The 22,146-nt window shown below is 38.6% G+C and overlaps 1 protein-coding gene across 1 annotated transcript in view; it reads left to right on the top strand.

Annotated features, from left to right (window-relative positions):
• Positions 1–22,146, top strand: part of dnah6 (dynein, axonemal, heavy chain 6) — a gene marked incomplete at both ends in the record, with an annotated part of 62,436 nt that overhangs the window by 38,612 nt on the left and 1,678 nt on the right. The window contains 22 exons of the mRNA XM_079462724.1: positions 138–399; positions 525–648; positions 1,305–1,501; positions 2,042–2,245; positions 4,575–4,700; positions 5,406–5,570; positions 6,722–6,789; positions 8,776–8,956; positions 9,480–9,659; positions 10,057–10,290; positions 11,391–11,526; positions 11,647–11,819; positions 12,883–13,073; positions 15,108–15,268; positions 15,677–15,765; positions 16,745–16,891; positions 17,600–17,738; positions 18,397–18,516; positions 19,897–20,018; positions 20,403–20,532; positions 20,621–20,748; positions 20,821–21,006. Coding sequence (XP_079318850.1) covers positions 138–399; positions 525–648; positions 1,305–1,501; positions 2,042–2,245; positions 4,575–4,700; positions 5,406–5,570; positions 6,722–6,789; positions 8,776–8,956; positions 9,480–9,659; positions 10,057–10,290; positions 11,391–11,526; positions 11,647–11,819; positions 12,883–13,073; positions 15,108–15,268; positions 15,677–15,765; positions 16,745–16,891; positions 17,600–17,738; positions 18,397–18,516; positions 19,897–20,018; positions 20,403–20,532; positions 20,621–20,748; positions 20,821–21,006 — 3,463 coding nt within the window. The remainder of the gene's footprint in view (positions 1–137; positions 400–524; positions 649–1,304; positions 1,502–2,041; positions 2,246–4,574; positions 4,701–5,405; positions 5,571–6,721; positions 6,790–8,775; positions 8,957–9,479; positions 9,660–10,056; positions 10,291–11,390; positions 11,527–11,646; positions 11,820–12,882; positions 13,074–15,107; positions 15,269–15,676; positions 15,766–16,744; positions 16,892–17,599; positions 17,739–18,396; positions 18,517–19,896; positions 20,019–20,402; positions 20,533–20,620; positions 20,749–20,820; positions 21,007–22,146) is intronic.

Below are 22,146 nucleotides of genomic sequence, written 5' to 3'. Positions count from 1 at the left end.
GGGTTAGTGTACTTTTTTTTCATTTGTCTGTCAAGTATTCACAAAGGCAGTCCATTTATACATTTAGGCTATTCTGGCTATTCAAACTTTTTTTGTGTAGATTTTGATATTATCTACTTGTATCTTTCACCACTTAGGACTGACTGGGGCAGTGCAAAGCAGCTCCTAGGTGAAGCCAACTTCCTAAAAAAATTGATGGACTACGAGAAGGACAATATCAAACCTCAGATCCTTCAGAAGCTGCAGAAATACATCACTAATCCAGACTTTGTGCCCGAAAAAGTTGAAAAGGTGTCTAAGGCCTGCAAATCCCTGTGTATGTGGGTTAGAGCTATGGATTTATATTCCACAGTTCTGAAAGAGGTCGGACCCAAACGTCAGAAGTTGGCTGCTGCACAGGTGAGCACATTCCTTTCATCGGGTTTGTTGGTTATTGTGAGCGTTGATTTATAGATTTATTTTTCTGTGTCGCTGTGTTCTGCTCACTGCGATTACTCAGTTTTGTTTCTTTTGTTGTATATAAGGCCGAGTTGGACGCAACAATGTCTACCTTGAACGAAAAGCAGAAGAAACTGAAGGAAGTGGAAGACCAAATCAAAATTTTGCAGGAGCAGTTTGATTCCAGCGTGGCTGAAAAAGATGGGCTGGGTGAGAGAGAGAGAGAGAGAGAGACATGAGGTTCCAAAATTGCAAAATAATTAGATTTACTGAAGTGTGTCACCATGGGCACTAAATGATGGTACAGCAGTAAAAGAAAACAATGTGTTGATCTTATATAAAGGGATTTAGGAAAAAGGGGCAATAGCCAGCTAAGGATTTTTGGTTCCCAGAACGTAATTTTTTAAGGTTTGTTTTTAGTTATCAAGGACAGTTTTCACTACAGAAATAGGACGTTTCTTTCTGGTTACCAAAACGTTTCAGGGTGGTTTGATGGTATTAGCGAACTTTCTATTTAAGTTTTGTTTGGGTTATAAAAAAAACACCTTGCGACATTCTGGGGACATTATTGTCTGGTTGCAAAATAATAACCTTCAGGTAACATTCTGTGTAAGTTATATTCAGTTTTTTATTAAATCCTCGGAAATAACCAAAACGGAACCAAAAATGTGCGTTATGGGAACGTTCTGTTTACTGGGTAGAGGTAAATAGAGAATTAAATAACATTTGTGAGGAGGTCAATTATTTTCATATTAGATAACAATGAAGGACAAAGAATGAATTGATAAATATTGAATTTTTTGACTTAATTTGCATTTACATGTGGATGCCTCTGTGTTTATGTGCGTCCGTGCCTGTGTGTGTAGCCAAAACCATGGCCCTGACTGAATCACGTCTGGGTCGGTCGGGGAAGTTAACGTCTGCTCTGGGAGATGAGCAGGTGCGATGGCAGGAAAGCATTGCTCTGTTTGAACAGGAGATTCACAATGTCATCGGAAATGTTTTCATCGCTGCAGCCTGTGTGGCTTATTATGGAGCCTTCACCTCTCATTACAGACAATTGGTAGAGTATTAATAGCTCTCAGTCATTTCTCATTAGCTTTACATTCTCATCACTTATCTTTACCTACAGTTTGATATGCCACGCAGGAACTTATTGTCTTTGCATCCAATATATCAAGTTTCTTCTTATTTATGGTACTGTAGGTGATCAGACTATAACATTGAAACAGATTCCCCCTGGTACACTGAACATTGACATGTTTTTCGTCTGTGGGGCCCAGTTAAAATCTTAACTAAATATAGGCTATTATGCAATAGTTTTTTAAATCTCTTGCATTTATATTTATTCATTGAGTTTTTCCTAGATGACGGATTTTTCTTTTTTAGTTTATTTATATTTAATAGCACTTTTTCATAAACTTTATTTAGTTAAGGTAAATGACAAATATGAACCATTTTTAACTATTTCTAGGTACATTTTTACGTGTGTAAAGCTAAATAATGCTGAGTGTGAATTCAGCCAGTGCATCAAAAGTAGATTCAATAAGCTATATTGTGTTATAAGAGGTGTAAGTTAGAACACATTTTTTGTTTCCTGTAGCTGATAGATTACTGGATCACACGCTGTCAACAGTTGGGAATCCCAATCAGTAAAAACTTCAGTCTGATCAGTATTCTCGGAGACCCCTATGAGATCCGCCAGTGGAATGCAGAAGGGTTGCCGCGGGATACCGTCTCCACAGAGAACGGAATCCTTGTGATGCGTGGGCGACGCTGGCCACTCATGATTGATCCTCAGGATCAGGTGACCTTTCCAAACATGCACTAAACACGGTTTAGATTCTTAAAACAGTATGACTTTTATTTAAATTATGTTTTATTAAGAAAGTTCGGGAGGAGCATGTGCAGATAACTAATCGGGCTGTCTTACTATGACCAATCTCACCATTCAGATAACTAACCTGGCTGGCTTCTTATAACCAATCTCACTAATCATATTTTAGCCCGGAGAAAACCCCTACAAATAGACAAGACGCCTTACCTGCATTCTCTCTACATTTTCACAGCATACCTCCTCCACCCCAACTCCTCAGCATCAGCCTATTTTTACTGCTGCACAACAGGGTGGAATGACAACACACTGGACCCGGGGGTCCTCTCCCCGGGACAGCAGGCAAAATTGGCATAATTCCCCCCCATCTGTAGTTATTATATGCGAGGCGAACTTGTGAAACTTAGTGATGTCACAAGAGCAAATGCTTGTTTAATTATGCAATTTGTAATATTTTCAATAGCACTAAACAGGATGGTTGTTTAAATTCAGTAGCTCTCAGATCAGCATGAAATGAAAGCTTATCTCTTTTTTAAAGTGATATAAACCTTTCCATGAATTCCCTCAAAAGGCAGCTTATTTAAATGGTGAAAGGAAGCTGCCACTAATATGGACAAGTTTGTTCCGTATCTGACAGGCAGAACAGCTGCCACATGCAGGTTTTCACACTCATGGCAACATTAGTTGACAGCAGCGTCGTCTTTTTGAAATCGTTCTCTTTTTATTTTAGCGCTTTATTTTTGGGTATTATCGCTCCAAACAAGGACACTGCTAAGGAACTACTAATACAATAATAATATACTACACACCACATTCCAAAACTATGCAACACAGCATCTGTCGTGTGCATTTAACAATACTACGATACATCATGTACTGTAGACTTGTTATACTGTTTTTGCACATTGCTCATTTGCTCTACGCATTTGACCATTACTAGCTTTTTAAAAGTTTAGGGTCTTTTATTCTTTAACATTTTCATAGCTTTTAGAATAATAGTAATTCATTAAAACTATGGAATAATACAAATGTAACTATGCAATTATGTTGTAAATAAAAAAATGCAATATAAATCTAAATGTTTTTAATTTAGCATCTTCAAATAGACCGCCTTTGCCAGAAATGACATTAAGGTGTCATTTTATTTCTTCAGGATTCAGTTCAAGTGAAATGAAAGAAATCATGTGTTAGCACAATTATATTTTTCTTCAAATCATTTATTTCAAAATATTTTATTTATAATGTTTAAATGTTATTAATAATGATATCCGCCATAATAATATTTATTTCGAAGTAAATTTCTGTGCTTATGAAACCAGACTTAATAAATATTGGCAAAAAATATGCTTGCATTCATAAATGTGAGGTCTTGAAAAGCATCGTTCTTCACTATAAAGCGGACATAACTCAGACAGTTTCTTTATATCTCATGTTAATCTTGAGTACCTACAGAATAGTTTCGCACTCTCCAAATATCCGCAGAGTCTTTAGTTTGATCACATTTATAAAAGACAGATACGGGGGCGGAACTAAAGCACGTGCGCACACATTGCCAAGAAAACACAGACATCAGTTTCACTTACCACGTGCAGTTCATGTCCAGAAACATTTAGTGCTAGGACCGCAAAATTCCTTGATAGTCATAATTGTTTGGAAACAGAGGTGAGATGGCAAATAACATGGAGCTAAATTTAGACTGACTTGTTGGAAGAAGCTTGACAAACATTTCTTGACTCCTTAACAGAGCTATTCCCATTGGGTTCCTGTTTTGCATTTCACAGCCTCTGTGACATCAGGAAGTAAATGGAGGCGTCAGGTGAAGGGCATTTTTGATAGCGGAGTGCGTTCAGATTGAACGAAGAACAGGCTTCACATAACAAACAGGAAAACGATCATCAGCCTGCTTGCTTTACCAAAAAAATATCTCCCTTTCCAGCCATTCATTACTGTCTGGCGTTTTCAGAACATTTGTCTGTCACATCCCCTTCAACCTCTGCTCTTTCTTGTCATTTATGTTTTACACTATCCATCTGACCATCTCCAGTCCAATCTTCTGCATGCCCATTTTGTGAGTCTGTGTTTCACATTTCTGTTTGTAGCTGACAGGAGCATTTATTTCATCAAGATTTGACAGGTTGTACATTCAGAGATGCTCCTGTGCATATGTTGGTTGTACACACATGAACTGATTAAAAAAAATGTCATAGCTCTTCACTTTATATGAACGTATGTTATATATCGTGTCATGAAAAAGCAAATCATTTATAAAAATTTTATACATTCGTATGTGTTTTGGATAAAGGCAAACCGTTGGATACGTTCTAAAGAGACAAAGAACGGTCTTAAAGTGATCAAGCTAACGGACGCCGGCTTCCTCCGAACACTTGAAAACGCCATCCGGCTGGGCATGCCTGTACTGCTGGAGGAGGTAACCTTTGACCCTTCTGTTACATCCATGTTTACCTTCAGATAAACTTCCGGTCTCTCAAGGTTTAAAAACATGAGATTTAATTATGTATGCACCTCATGAAAAACACATTTACATTTAGTCATTTAGCAGACGCTTTTATCCAAAGCGACTTACAGACAAGGAAACATTGGAAGCAATTATTACAACATAGGCAACAAAATACATGAGTGCATCAAACTAGTCCATTAAAGCCTAGCACAGTATACAAAGCTAAGAACAGTGAGGTTAGTAAGTGTTTTTTTTTTTTATTAAAGAAGGAAAGGGAAGAGAATTAGGAAAAATCAATCAGCGACGTGTTGAAGGAAGAGATGCGTTTTTAGGCGTTTGCATTATAACAAGCATTTTAACAAAAATGTTAAATATTTTAAATCCTTGAATCTTGGTTGGACTGAATGGTTTAACTCATTTGTAAATGAGTGTTTCTGTTGTGACTTTATTAGTTTTGACTGTTGCCAGATGTGATTCTCTCATGAATCTCATTTCAGTCATGTTTGTTTTGACTGCTGACAACTGAGTCATACACAAAAGTTTATCCCCGGCATCTATTTTAAGAGAGAGATTGCGTCAGTATACGCAGATCTAACATACAATTTCAATTGAATGATCAAGTTTGATCTTTTCCATAAATGCTAATTTTAATTGCATGTGTTTATGTGTTAACAGCTAAAAGAAACTCTAGACCCAGCATTGGAACCCATTCTTCTGAAGCAGACGTTCGTGTCAGGTGGCAGGATGCTGATTCGACTGGGAGATTCTGATATTGACTATGACAAAAACTTCCGGTTCTACATGACCACCAAAATGGCCAACCCCCACTACCTCCCCGAGGTGTGTTTGAATTTGTGTTCCAAGAGAGAGAAAACAATAAAAATCTATATGAGAAATGTTTTTCTTGCAAACGTCGAATGATCGATATCCAAAATTTCAGCCCTACCACTATGGACAGCACTTAATAACATGGGACGTAACAAAGTAACCTCCTAAGGTAGTTCGGTAAACACGCCTAAAAAAGGTATAACTGGAGTTAAGGTGTACCTTTAGAGTCTTCGTAGTGCGTGTTATCAGGAAACACAGCCCTGATCACTCCTGGAAATTGATTTAAACAGAGAACCTATGTGACTAAAATAATTCATTAGATCATGCAAATGTCAGGCCCTCACAGTCTTTTGAAAGTCTACATGTAATGACTGTTTGTCTTTCATTAGCATTTCTTTGTTTAATTTGTACGCTGTTTAAAAGCTCTCAAAATGTTTTGTAAATGGCACGGAGATTTTGAAACCATTCCGGGGTCCAGGTTGGCACCTGGTAAAGGTCAAATGGATTTGGCACAGTTGCGAAGTGGACATGTCTGGCACCAGCACTTCACATATCTGTTGTGCCACCACATTGGTCCTACACCAATTGTGACACGGCTCTCTGCCAAATAACCTCTCCCTGTATTCTGGAGTGGATGCGGATCAGAGTGCACCTGCTAAGAGACGATGCCCTGCCCATCATAACAGACAGGGCCGTGGTCAAGAGCAGTGGTGGTTAGCAGAGAACGTGTTGCCAAATATGGTTCCTTGTCTCTGAAACTTACAGCACCGTATCCCCTTTTGACAAGACAGGCGTGTCATTACCACTTAAGAAAGGGACATAAGGTGTGCTGACAGAACGAATTGGACTGAGGACAGCAAATGTAAAGCACAAACTGTAGGGCCAATTAAAGCAGGCCTGTATGAGATTTAAGCAGAAAAAAGAGTTGTCTGTAACAACCCGAGGGGTGTGCAAGGAAGGTACTTTAGTTTCCCCCACGTTTCAAAAATATAAAAATGAATTGGAGACTTTAAATTGATTATAGGTGGTCAAAATAAGATGGGATAGACTAAGGCCTCCCTGGATCAACAGTATAGAAAATGGATGGATCAAGGAATATTTAATTTCATAGTAAATGAAACCTAAGCTACAAGTCCGTAATCATTCCGTGTCTTTTACCTCAGGTGTGTATCAAAGTGACCATCATCAACTTCACCGTTACCAAGTCTGGATTAGAAGACCAGATCCTCAGGTAAATCATCTTCAATCCAACTATTCACAACTATTCACTATTCTGCTTTAATTTGAAAACAAGCACTTGGGACATTAGTTTCTATTTTATACTAAAACCACTGTACATAAGTTAAACTCCTGAGCAAGGGTTTTGATGACATCCTCCATTATGGGGTACAAAGTCTAGTGGTATCCTATACACTGTATCTATTGGCAACCCCTTGTACTGTATGTTGAATTATTCAAATTTGTACAATTCCAAATTTATTTATAAAGTACATAAGACCAAATAAATTGACTACATTGTTGTACAGAAAGTTCACACAATGGGCAAAAAAAAACCTATTAACCTAACCACTTGATTAAAAACGTAGTTCCCCTGTTGGTCTCTCGACGTTGTGTCGAGACTGACAGAATTGGATTTGACTTGAGAACCTATCATCTCTGATTATACTTTTGAAAAGGCCAATGAACTTGGCGAATGGGACGGCACGCCAGTCCCCGCCCCTTACATATGGGTATAAAAGGGAAGATGGCCATTTATTCACGTTTTTGTTCTTCTGAACCTGCAAGGCTTATGCTGAGCGATCTTTCATTTCTTCGACTGGATTTACGACACAGAGCAGCGGAACTCGTCCTGGCGTTTACGACTTCCTCTGGGCGTTTCAGTAGCTGTCAGAGTTGTCTTCAAAGAGCATATTTTTAAAAGAGCAAATTCTCCTACAGCTTGCACATGTCGCCAGGCATGTCTCACACAGTAGTCTTGGGTGCCACCGATCGTCCTCGAGCTAGACAGGCACGATACCTTGCTCACATGTCTGGGTCACCAGCATACTGAAGTAGCGGTCGTGGATACGACATCCCTGCACTGAGGCACATGTCGATCACGGTATTGCGGTCACAGCTGGTTGTGTTCACGTGGTCACAACACCATCCGCTTCCTGCTTGACAGAGGCTCCTAAACCGTCTGCGGCAGCGAGCGGCGGTGTCCTTTTGGGGACCACAAGGGGGGACTCAGGACATCGGGTACCGCTCCAGCCATATCATCGTTGTCAAGCCGCACTGGGAAGATCCTGGGCACATCCCACCTCGAGCCGGGCCCTTCTGGGGCCTGGCGCCCGTTCTTGTCTCAAGGAGACTTCCTTTCTCCCTGGGTGCCCATGGCATGCAGCAGCCTCAACTCGACGTTGTGCATCCCATTTCTGCAGCCCTCCGCACTCTCTTTTCGATGGTAGGTTCGGCAGTGAGGACTTAAGGCACGAGACACAGGACCTCCCCTCATGGAGAGATGTCCCAGGGGCTATGGCCCCTACTTCGTCATCCCTATTTAAGGCTGGGGGCTGCTCTTCATCTGCGGTGATCGCAGTTCGTCCGAAACCAGGGTTGGTTTGTGGTTATTGACCCGAAGGACACGTACTGCATGCCTCGGTTCTCTCTTGTTAGACCGTCTCGCATACCAGTACAAGATCCTGCTCTTCGGTCTGGCCCTGTCTCCCCGTGCCTTTACGAAGGTCGCAGAGGCTGTTCTGGCTCCCCCTGGGAGCAGGGCGTGTGTATTCCCAACTATCTCGACGACTGGCTTACCAGCCCATTCGCAAGATCTGTTGTGTACGTACAGGGACCCTGTGCACCAGCACCTTGACCGTTACGGGTCAACCGTCCCCTGCACGGAGCACCTCTTGTCCTAGTATGGAACTAGACTCTGTTACCGTAACAGCATGTCTCATGAGAGCATGCACAGTTGGTGCTGTGCTGCCTGACCTTCTTCAGGTAGCAGTCAGTGGGTCCCCTGAAACACTCAGAGGATCCTGGGGTATATGGCCTCCTTGTCGGCAGTCATGCCGCTCAGGTTGGCGCATGTGAGACCGCTTCAGCAGCGACTTCAGAGTCGGGTTCTATAGTTTTGGATCATGTTCTATTGAAATGCCTCAAGCCATTATATTAAATTCAAACTAGCCGAAAGTTTTTCATCCTTCAGGAATATTTTTTTTTATTCTGTGTCTAGTGATGTAGTCCGTCTGGAGCGTCCTGACCTAGAGGAGCAGCGTAACCAGCTGATAGTTCGCATCAATGCAGACCGGAACCAGCTGAAGGTCACTGAGGACCGAATCCTTAAGCTGCTTTTTACTTCCGAGGGCAACATTCTTGACAATGAGGAGCTTGTACATACTTTACAAGAATCAAAGGTCAGTGGTTTGGGGTGAGAAGGTTATGAGGGTCTTGCGTTCTTTACTGATCCGGCATCATAGTGAAGATCAGAGATCATATGTCATGGCCTTAACTAGAGAAGAAAACATATTGTGGTGTTATGGCACCACTCTGTTAGGCTTTGTTTCTTATTGTTTTTTTCTACAAACAGACAAGTTCATGTAAAGATATTTCCAATTTATAGATATAAAATTCAATTAAAAAAAATTTTTGTCTGCACTGTCACGTACATAATTTGAGCGAACAGGAAAATCAGAGGCTAACGTAGATTGCACATCACTGTCTGTTACCCCTCCACCACCCACGGAGAGTGATGAAAGACTGAACGAAAAAGACACATGGATAAATGGATGGAGTGCGTGGACTGCTAAACAGCTCCTCATGCTTTTTTAGCTTTCTTAAAATATGTCAGGGTGCTGAGATGTTGCATTCGTCTGTTAATGTGACACTTATACTTTAAGGACGTGTGATCGCAAACTATTCTTCTGGTTTCTGTCTCAGGTGACATCTCAGGCCATTAAGTCTCGACTGGTGGAGGCGGAGAAGACAGAGGAGATGATCAACGCAGCCAGAGAAAAGTATCGTCCAGTTGCGACGCGTGGCTCCATCATGTATTTTGTCATTGCCAGCCTGTCTGAGATTGATCCCATGTATCAGTTCTCCCTAAAGTATTTTAAACAGGTAACATCCTGATACATATACATTGTATGTAGGCAAACACGGCTAACTTATATAATTTGTTGTAGAAATAGTTCAATTACATTTTCTTTTCACAAATGTGCATTGTTGCAAAGCAGCTTTACATGCATTTAGAAAGACTGAATATATAGAAATTATATAATACAGGGTATCAGAATAAAGGATATTATTGCAATTTACTTTACTCATTATGATGTAATGTACTTAGAAAACTTCAGTTTTGTCAAAGTTCGTAACCGTCATTTTCTATTTGTTGACCTAATAAGTGCTGTGTATGGGTAATGCCATGCAAATGTCAAAATTGAGAGATTAAGAGAAAGGCTTTACCAAAGGTTTTCATCATACTGATAGGTTAGATGTCTGTTGTCTCTTCTCGCAGTTGTTCAACAACACTATCGAGGCAGCCGAGAGGCACAGAGATCTAAGCATGAGACTACAGATCCTACTGGATCAGACTTTGTTGAGCGCGTACAAGAACGTGTCCCGTGGCCTCTTTGAGAAGCACAAGGCCATCTATAGCTTCATGCTGTGCGTGGAGATCATGATGCAGAGGGGAGAGATCTCCCAGCAGGAGTGGCAGTTCTTTCTGCGAGGGGCTGGAGGCATGGAGAAGGTGGGAGATTGAAAAACATATGCCATCAGATCATCTGTGTTCTATATTGGATTATTTGAATTACCTTTTAAAATGACACTTGTACAGAGACATCTGAAAATAATCAACTAGCCATGAATGAGATTTAATTGTGTTAATTGTTGGATTGTAGAGCTGTTTTCAATTTTTTCTCTTTCCTCAGGGGGCTTTGCTGTCTGCCATTAAAAAGGCATTTCCTTAATGCACCATGCTGTTATATTGTGTTAATGCCCGATGAAGCGATACACTTTTGCGTGGCTATGAATAGAATCTGTTGTACAGCAGTCAGACTTCCTGTTATCGGTGGTGCCTGCCAAGACAAGCATTAGTATAACAATTGTTCATGCTTTCAATGAAACACTAAGTGTTAACGTTTACTGTACTGTATATTTCCTCCAGCAGTTTTTGCGACAGACCCAAATTCCCAAATTATTTGGCTAGTTTAGGAGAGACATTGTATATTTTATTGAAGGGGTCCAAGGTATATTTATAGACCAGGTTGGCCATACAACATAACAACCACTTAAAGGGGATAGTTTACTCAAAAATTCAATTCTGTCATAAATTACTCAACATCTTGTCATTTCAAACCAGTATGATTTTCTTTCTTCTGCAGAACACAAAATAAGATATTTTGAAGAGTGTTCAAACCAAAAACAAGTCAATGCTACCAACATATTTTGTTATCATCCTTCTTCAAAACGTAGGAGGCAAACAGATTCTATAAACACCATACCATCATGGCACCAACTTGTGCATAGATATTATTCTGCTCAAAAGATGTAAAAATCTGCTCGGTGCACACAAATTGAATTTATTTGTGTTATTTCTCCACTTCTGTCATTAAGTGTAAAGGCCACAGTCCATCACTGCCTCTTATAATTATCATCTTTGGTTGGATTTATATTTGAGTTTGCATTGCAGTTTGCTCCAATGTCTCTCGTCAGTTAGACAATAGAATCAACAATGACTGATGCTTCATCACGATCTAAAATTCATGGTGTTTGAATGTAGATGGTTTCTGACATGTATCATTATTAAGATGCAATAAAACATTTGAATTGTGTATCCCTCCTCTACAGGAATTGCCCGAAAAGCCAGAGGTACCGTGGTTAACCGATTTCGCCTGGGAGACGTGTTGTAATCTGGAAGACCCACTGGCATGCTTTAAAGGCATTAAGAAAGAATTGATAGCCACACCCATCAATGTCAGACTGGGTATATTCTGTTGCTACAGAACATCATTATCACATAGCCATATTTCTTGCTAAATGTTATGGATCACAACATGGAAATCATTCATCTTATTTTGCTTTTCACGGCTTTCTCTACCTGCAGGGAAACTAGAGGTAAAAGTAAACCCGGAGCAGTGGGAGGGATATGTCACTACCCTGCCCCCTTACTCAGAGGACATACCCTCTGGAAAGCAACCACAGGTCAGAGGTCATTGGGACCAACGGCTTGGTGCTTTTCAGAAACTCATCCTTATCAAGAGTTTTATGGAGGAGAAGGTAAAGAGCGAAAAAACTATTTGCGTTTTAGAAAATGGCACAGGTAGAAAATGGAAATAGACATAGCTTTTGCACGTTCAAAATGTTTACTGTTTTGTTTTACTTGGTAATATGTTAAATGAAGAATGTAATATTGAACTTTATTGCGTTTGCGCTGTGGTGGAAAGGTGATTATCCTTAACTGAAGATACATTTATTATAAAAGCAAACTCTCTCCTAGAGACGTATTAAACTGTGGTTATGGTACGTTTTGAAACCAATCCAACTGTTTAACAGTTTGCTCATATAAGGACAGAAAAGACGGTGCATGGTTCTTTTTTTATTAGAAGAGTGTGTTCTGATAACTATCAGGCATATGCAGTCACTTTAGACTGGCAGAAAAAAATGATCCTTAAATGAACCTCTGTAATCATAACACGTTTGTTCTGGTGATTTAATGATTACTTTATTATGTCCTGCATTTGACTCATTCTCCGCCTTTAACGCTTTTTTCATTCAATTATAAACGTGAATAACTCTTGTTTTGATCTTTAATGTGCCTCCTGTCATGTTATAAGGAATGTATCACATTGCATTCCACTGTTTCACAGTACATGTGGTTAAGTCCTGAAGATGCAAACACTCCCTTTGCGCCTGCTGGGGGAAATTTCGCAAACTATTTTCACCTTCCCCATCTGCGGCACTCAACGCGGCGATAGAAGGCATTCTGGTTGACTACCTACCGCATATGTTTAAATTAGAGAGGCATCAATACTAAAGCTCTCCACTGATACCGATAGGCGCTTTCTCAGTGTGATATCTGCCGATACAGATTCTAATGACTATTATTATTGAACATCAAACTGGCCATGTTTCTTAAGATTTTGTAAATATTGAGGGAATTAAATTCTGTGCATTTTCTAGTCCTCTTTTGATTGACTGGATGTATCGGCCTTGATCAACAGCTGTTTTAAACTATCAGCCAATAGTGTGTAAATTGCTTTAAACAACCGATAGTGATTATTGGGCGATATATCGGTACATCCGGTGTTTAAATCATATCTCTGATTCTGTTTGCTTTCAGGTTGTATTTGCTGTGACTGAGTTTGTTATCAGTTGTTTGGGACAACAGTTTGTGGAGAATCCTCCAGTGGATCTGGCGACCCTGTACACAGATATTTCTCCTTCCACTCCTCTGGTTTTCATCCTCAGCACAGGCTCAGATCCAATGGGAGCGTTTCAACGGTTCGCCAATGAGAAAGGATACCAGGACCGGTAATATTTTTACAGTTTACACCTCGCTCACTCACCTTTTTTCTTTCATAATTCATTTTTATGTATTCTGTACTAATAACAAAATATATAGGTGCCAAAGATTGTGTGTTTCATTCATAAGTGTGTTTCATTCATAAGTGATATTTCATGTGATATTTCACAGGCTGTCATTCAATAATAACTTAATTAGAAAATAAGTGATCTTTAGTTTTTTCTAAGCATAGAGAGATGACACTGGGTTTTGAAGAAGAGCAGAACAGAGTTTTAATGTTGAATTAGTCAAATACATGAATTGTAATACATTTAACAGTGATAAAATAGCTTGAATTGAACTCTGCAGCCTTGTATTATTTTGCATATTATGTAGATTCATAAATATGCTAATTAGTCCCCACCTCCACTAAATCACACCAGCTTGGACTCCCTGATTTACTGTGGGACATTTTTGGTTACAGTTTTGAGGCAAGTGCGTTTTTGAGAATGTCTTTGGTAAACTGTTGTTTTAAAGGTCCAGTGTTTGAAATTTAGCAGCATCTAGTGGTGAGGTTGTGAATTACAACCAGTGGCTCACTTCACCCCTCCGTTTCCAAGCACTACGGTGACTGACACAGGACTAAGAGGCCGAAGGAGATTTACAAAAACACGCTCTGTGGAGCAGTTTAAGGTTACTGTAGAAACAACATGGCGAATTCCATGCAAAGGCATCCACGGTGTGTCTAGATATAGAAATAGCTCATTCTAAGTTAATTGAAACATAACGCTTCATTATGTAAGGTCTTTATACACATCTGAAGACATAATTATGTATACTAGATTGCATTTTTGTCAATAAATCATCATTGGACCTTTAAGAAGAAAACAAATTGTCATTGACTAAACCAGTTGCACTTGGTTTGTCTTATAGCATATTAAAAACACCACACAGCATTAAGAATTTGATTTTGAACACAAGGAGTTTTCAAAATGCAAAATGTTAAAAATGAAGTTAAACATCCTGGTTTGACTGGTTTGAGCAAAAAATAGTTTCATCAACCCAGACAGCGAAAGCCCCAGCTGTAGTGAAAATATGATCAAAAACAGCTTTTGTTCTTTTCAGGCCAACATTTGACAGGCAAAACACAAAAAAATTGTGATATTTATTAAAAGAGATTTTATTTGCAGTCTTTTCACGTCATGTCTTTAGTACTGGGGTTCTCTAGGGTACTTCTACTCTTTTTTTATCTACATTCCAATCCATCATCTAGTCCCGTACCCCATGCTTCTTTTAGCACCTCTGAGCTGCTAGCATTCAAAACCACATTACATCATTCCCTCCTTTTGCCTGTGTATGCCTTAGTGATTCACCAAACGTCTTTAATCCCCATCTTGTTTTCCGATAAGCAACTGTTGTACATCTGCTGTATTCTCAAAATGCTGCTTTTCTGCTTGTTTTTAGTCTTCAGTTATTTTTCTCATCATGCCTTGAGTGTCTACTCAGGCTTCTATACCGGTTGCCAGTAAATGATGAATTAAATTCAAGATATTGTCTCTAGCACACGCTGTTGCCAATTTCCTGTCCCTCCACTACTTTCATTCTTTCAAGAATTTGTACACCCAGACCACTTGTGCTTGTCAACTATGACAACAAAACAGATGACTCAAAGAAAGCCACAGAAAACCTATTCAAAAGATCTACCTCACTTTTTTGAATAGCTGATACAGTTGTAAAGTTTAAGGTCTGGAAATGGAAATTAACTTGTGAAATTCCAGTATCTTCAGTGTTGTCACCCTTTGCCTAGAATTTGTCAAAATGTACTTTAGGCTTTTAATCATCCAGCTTCTTGAGGTCTCACCCCAAAATGTGTCCAAGTCATGCATAAAGTAAAACTTTAGTCCAAGTCATGCATTTCAAAAACATTTTCATTTTCCAAAAGGTTTAGTTTTCTAACTAACAAAATGTATGTTGGCACAATTACGTTTTTGTAAAGATTTTAAAGATCATAAGAAACATCAAGTGACCCCACACCTTTGACCGGTAGTGCATTTTTATTTCAGGCTGAAATCCATCTCGCTGGGTCAGGGTCAGGGACCTATAGCAGAACGGATGATTCTGAAAGCTCTGAAGAATGGCAGCTGGATCTTTCTGCAGAACTGTCACCTTGCTGTGTCCTGGATGCTGGCAATGGAGGAGCTCATAAAAACCTTCAATGAACCTGGTTAGTTTGGATGTGTGTCTGTGATACTTTCAGCTTAGACCTTTAAGTCACAATTTAAGTGTATGTATTTCACTGTTAATGCTGTATTTAGTCTATAAAACGTTTATGGATATTACTGTATATTATGGACTTGGCAGAACTTTCTGAAAACCTGAATTAGCTGGAAAAGCACTAAATCTGATCACTTCATCTGTCAAATGAATGACTATACAGTACATCTACAAAGGTCATGAAATGCATATTTGTTCAACAGTATATTTGTATTGTGTTTGTGCGGTTCATTGAAATTATGTTTCTGTTCTCTTTTTACAAAGACTGTTTTGCACCTGTTCTATTGCCGATACTGTGTGTTGTACATGTAAATAAATTGAAGCCATTTTTATCCTCTTTTCTGTTGTCTTTTTACAGACACTGTTATCCATGAGGACTTCAGACTGTTCCTTAGCTCCATGCCTACCAATGTGTTTCCTGTCACTGTGTTACAAAACTCTGTGAAGGTAACTTACTATACATGCGTACGCTTATTCATTTTCTAAAATATAATCTATATATTCTAAAAATCGTTTTTCCGGAAAGCATTTTTGATAGCATGAAAACATGCATCAATGTATACAGAAGCTGAACACGTGCACAGCATGTCAGTTACATAAGCTTTGTATGTCAATGATATTCCCATATTTTTACTATTACCTGTAATTTATCATTCCTTGGCTTGGCTGAGATATGTCTGGACATAAATCGATTTAATTTTTCAGTCACACAAATGCAGTCATGCACTGCTGAAAAAAAGGTGATGATGGAGCCTTGTCGTGTTTTATTCACGTTACTCAGCCGTACACATTAAAGGGATACTTCACCAAAAAATGTTCTTTGTTTTGCTGAACATACAGGAAGAAATTTAGAAGAATGTCAGATCTCACCCCCCATTAACTCCCATATAATTTATCTTCCCTACTATGGGAGTCAAAAGGGGCAAACCTTTAACACCCCTGTGCTCATATACCTATTATTTACTGATCTATCTGACCATTGCCTAAATATCGGACAATATTTGTAATGTTTTTCATATTATTGGCATCTGCTGATAATATGGTGTGGCCACTGAATTTAAAATGCAAATTAAGATGAATTCATTATCAACAATATTTAACTGTCAACGATTAACATAATATCATGTGTGAAGTGTCACTTTTCATGCATTGAAGTCTTTTTCACTAGGCACAATAATGCAAAAAAACTCTTAAGAGTTGTTTGTTTTTAACACTTATGTTATATCAGTAAGATTGCTTTCTCAACATTGGTATCTGCCATTTAAAATCCCAAATTGGTCGACCACCAATAAGGCCCTAAGGCATCCAAACAGCTTAGATTCATCTGGAAGTTAGTTTTGTCGGTTTGGAGCAGCTCTCATTTTTATGTTGCTAATCCGCTTGCATTGCCAGGAAATTAATGAGCCTGTTTTAACTGTGACGGCAGGTTACTAATGAGCCTCCAAAGGGTCTCCGTGCCAATGTGAGGCGGGCGTTCACTGAAATCAGCAGCTCGTTCTTTGAGGAACACATCATCGGCAGAAAATGGAGGAAGATCATCTTTGGAGTGTGTTTCTTCCATGCCATCATTCAGGTTCGGACTCGAGGGTTACATAAATAGCTAAATATGAAGCTTGAGTTAAATTTGCAGACGATGGAAACTTTGTTCTCCAAATCTTTAATAAATTAGAAATTTTATTTAATTTTGACTTTTGCATTTCTTATTAAAGATTTCTATTTAATACGGAATTTTCTTGACATATTTGCTTACCGTAGTCGTATAAAAATACATATGTAAAAAAGTGTTACATTGGACCGCTTTGATTATATTAACATGTCATTTTTGTACCAAAAGTATTGGCCATTTTTCATGAAACACAGGCAGAACAAATATCTGTGTAAATCATTTATAAATTAATTTCTATCTACATTGTATATCACTCGCTTACTCACTTCATTGCAACAAAGTAAATCCAAACATACTGAAGCTCACAGCGGCCAAGCTTTGTTATTCTTCTGACTTTTTTTCTCTGGATCACGATGTACCAAAAGTTCTCAGCGAAAAGGTCATCTTAAGTTTTTCTTAGGAAAGACAATAATTATCTATGGCTATATATTTGTGATGTTTCTATATTCATTATGTACTTACATCACAGACCTTTTTACACCTTTAAATGTTTAATCGTATGTTGTTTCAAAAAATATCTATTACTGGTAGCAAACTTTTGATACCCCAATTATCCCACATACCTGTAGATATTTTTTGTGTGCCCTATGCCAATGTTTATGCATGTGTGTCTAGGAGAGGAAGAAATTTGGTCCTCTGGGCTGGAACATCCGATATGAATTCAATGACAGCGACAGAGAGTGTGCTCTTCTAAACCTGAATCTCTACTGCCAGATGGGACATATACCCTGGGATGCTCTTACATACATTACAGGTGAGTGTGTATATACTATTCACAGCATTAATCGGAGATCCCCACATTTACACATAGTGTGTGTATCTGTATGTACACTACAAAAACGGTTGAAATCTAGAACAATATAACTGTGCATATGACGTAGTTCAGTCATGAAACTGGTCTGCACATCAGAGTGATCCAAACGGATTTTGTTTATTATATTTGCATCCTTGTTCTTTACATAAGGAAACGTCTTCCTATCGTGCTGTGATTCGTTATTGGGATGTCCTCGTTTTTTGCTTTTCATTAAAAACCTTTTAAACTCCACCAAAATTCTATATATATATACAGTTTTTTTATCTTCAGCGGACTTCTGTTAGTTAATTTGCTATCTAAAAATGTACTTACACCGGCATAATTTGAAGCTAATTTGCAATGCATTGCTCAAAGTATGCATGATTTTACAGACCATCAGTTGGTGACAGTAAGCGTTATTAAATTGTGACGTGCCAGGACTACCAGAGAATGTTCCAGTAATGTTTTTATGAGAGGATTTGGGAAAGACTCATTAAAGAAGCTTCGCACAATGTCAAACCGTCTCATTAATTCCTGGCAAGGTGTCAGTCAGCGATGCAAGCAGTCAGCCAATGCATTTACAGTGTGTGTGTGTCCGTGTACTTTACCTTCTCTTTAGGTGAGATTACATATGGAGGCAGAGTGACAGATGCCTGGGATCAGCGATGCTTGCACACTATCCTTAAGGGTTTTTTCTCTCCAGCCACATTAGAAGAAGGTTACATCTACTCTAAATCAGGTACAAACGCTAGTTAGTGAGCAGTCATAGCTCATAGTTTTTCTCACATTGCTTTATTTGCAGTCCTCACATAAACCTGTTGACATCGTTATATTCAAAGAAAAACATGATTTGATTTATTTATGGGCTTTACCAGTGAGGGCTACCTACAATTGTCCTGCTAGTTGTTTTGTAACATGTTTTACTACTTGGGACAGTCTCACGAAACCACTGGAACATGACGGTAAAGATTTTGATTATAGAACAAATAATTTAATTAATGTTTATAATAAACAAATGATCACAAGTGTTCTCTACCTTGCCCAAAGCATCATTTTAACATAGGAATGAAAAACATATGTATTTTATATCTATTAGCGTAATGAGTCCTGATTTGTCTGATTTGTATTTTGTGAGTAAAATGAACAAATTCTGAAAAAAAACAATTGGATGTTCTACTAGATGATCTTAAATGAGGAAAAATTACAAAAGAAATAACATCGACTGAATATTTATGTATAATAAAAATGAAGAAATAGGGAAAAAGAAGTGTTCATGACTGATATACCCATCCTCCGTAACATTTTTAAAGGACTGTTTACACACACAAAGTTATTTACATTAAGTTTGATTTTATATGACGAAACACATTTACTAGTGACTTTCAAACAGGTTAACAGATAATTTTATGTTAAAATATAAATTTATTAATTAATGTCTTATGTATGATTATTAAAAACTTGCTTAGACATCATGGCTTTGCTATTTTATCAGAACATATAATGTGTTTGACAGTTTTACACGGTTACAGCGTTTTGAAAATCATACACGTGATCATGTTTGACATCTTAGAACAAGACACATCTAAATGACTTCAAGTCAAACCTGTATGCACACACACGCTGCTTAATAATACAGACACGGATTCTGCTTCACCAATCAAGTTCCAAATTTGGAATACAGACTGTTACATAAACATAAATTAAAGATGAAGTGTTTCAGACGCCCACAGAAGCCAGGCATCATTATTCTTCCATCTTGTTTTCTCAAGATCACAATGCACAAAAAGATTTCCAGAAGAGAAGTTTTTGCTCAAATTATATTATGGGAGCAAAATAATATATGGCCTCTGTGGGCTTCTGTATATTTAAATAAGTATTTGTATATTGATGATTTTTGCAACTACATTTCGCACTGATAGTGTTGTAGAAATTCGGTCTCAGTTTAATGTGCAGAGACAACTAGCTCCTCATAGGTTGACTTTCTTTGCACTTAAACATTGCTCTTTTTGTGCCGTAAATTCAGCGTGGATGGGTTCTTGTTTAAAGTGCAGAGAGGTAATAAACCACAGCAACACACCGGTAAATATTGTAACACACTGTTCCCTTTTTTAATGTGCAGGGATTTATTTTGCTCCTGATTCAGACAGCCTGTCTGACTATAAGCAATATATTGAGAATCTGCCTCTGATTGATGATCCAGAGATCTTTGGCATGCATGAAAATGCCAACCTTGCCTTTCAGGTAACTCTCAACTCACTTTAGTAACAAACTTGAATTGGGTCTGTACCAAACAAATCTGTGTCATCTACATATTTTAATTGTACATATATACATTAGATGCTTCAACATTGAAGTGAAGGACATATGTTTAATATGTATAGGATATGTTTAATTATAGTTGATATTTTTTAATGCTTTGGTTACAACGTTTCTTTTTCTAATTTCATTTTCGATCGATCAATAAAGTTATAGAACTCCTTTTCTTTAATGACTCTAATGAGTAATCGCTACTGTAAGCATGCACAGTATTATTGTTCGAGGGGGACCGTCCCTGCAGTTGTAGTATTGGAATAAAGAGAACCAACTTCCTGGCATGTAACACCCACATGCATCTTTTTGAAACAGCGACTGGAGACAATGACGCTCATCGGCACCATTCTGGAGGTCCAGCCCCGCTCTTCATCAGCAGGTGGAGGGAAGAGTAACGATGAGGTGGTCCATGAGCTGGCTGACTCCATCTTGGGTAGAATCCCTGGTGAGCTCCCTACTCGCATCCCATTGTCTTTAATTCATTTCATAACCATTCTTTTGAACCTGCACGTTTGCGTTTGTCCATCAAACAGAGAAGTTGGATATGGATGCAGCAGTGGAGAGTCTCTTCTTGCAAGACTCGAACGGTAGAGTGAACTCTCTTACCACTGTGCTCGGACAGGAAGTGGACCGTTTTAACTTCCTGTTACGTGTCCTTAGAGTAAGTAACAGGTTTTGGATTGTAATATTGATTGATAATGATGAATTAATTATTATTATTTTTTGCAAACAGACTTCACTAAGTACACTGCAGAAGGCAATAGCTGGTCTAGTAGTGATGTCAGAAGAAATAGAAAAGATCTATAACAGTTTCCTGAAGAACCAAGTTCCCGATCACTGGTCCGGTGCTGCTTACCCATCCCTCAAACCTCTGGGCAGCTGGATCAAAGATCTAACCCTACGCACAGCTTTTATAGAGGTATGTCTGCATAGAAAACATACAGGTGAATTTGAGAATTTGTTTCATTTTAACAGCACGTGGCCTCACTAGGACAGCTACATCTGAGCAAAAATCTTGTAATTGCTATGTTGATATGATTTTATTAGAGTGCATTGCTTTGTGCCCCCCAAAAAAAAGACTTTCTTAAACTTAAACCAAAACCGTATTCAGTTATACAATGCTGGAACATCAATGCTTTGGGTTGGTGGTCTTATTTACCTGATGAAGGTAAGATGAAGATAAATTTCTAAATTTCATAAAATGCCACAAAATCTGTGGTCCCCCTGGATCCATCTTGGGCCCCCCCAGGGGGCCATGACCCCCAGTTAGATGACCACTACTGAGTCGTGCTCGGGTCCTGTTTGATAAAACCTCACCCGTGCCGCACCCACAGTAATTAAAAGAACATCCAATAGCAGCACTAATTTAATTTCCGTACCCAACCTTACCCGTTTGACAGAAATGCAGAGAACAGCACCCGCATTACATGATCAAGACTTTGATCATAGATTTTTAAACACGTAGTTACACAATTGCTGAGTTTTGGGTGAGACAACCAAGAGTAAATCAACTAAAATATTGTTAGCTAATAGTAGGCCTAGCTATTCTATTTTTAATTTGGGAATTATGAAAAGTGTTTTGATTAAACCTATACAAATTTTTTTTAAATAGCCTATATTAAGATTAAAGGAGAATTTTTGTTCTACTTTTACACACAGGTAATATAGGAGTGAAAGTACCCATGACCAACCCGTTGCGTGTTTACAAACCATGCACACTGCTTTCTATAAGTAAAGGTACTCAAGACAAACGCATAGCTTTTTTTCTAAGTGAAAGTAACGTTACACAGGAGAAATCCCGTTGTGTTTTTACAAGCCATTCACATTGGCGTTCCACAGTGACATTCTACCGACTTTTCCAGGTAGGGGCTGCACATTGGTGGTGGTTGAGGAGATCCCCCACTTCGATGTAAAGCACTTTATAAAAGAGTACTGAATTATTATTATTTTAAGTTGCCACAGATCCCTGATGTGGTCTTCCTTACAAAATACTGATACTTACAATGTCTTTATTTGCAGCTTTGTCTTGTTCAGTGTGTAGGATTACCTTTGAAAATGA

This window comes from Barbatula barbatula (genome assembly GCF_947034865.1).
Source record: "Barbatula barbatula genome assembly, chromosome: 8".
Classification (NCBI taxonomy): Eukaryota; Metazoa; Chordata; class Actinopteri; order Cypriniformes; family Nemacheilidae; genus Barbatula; species Barbatula barbatula.
The sequence above is the reverse complement of the archived record's forward strand: the minus strand, read 5'-3'. Positions and strand labels throughout refer to the sequence as shown.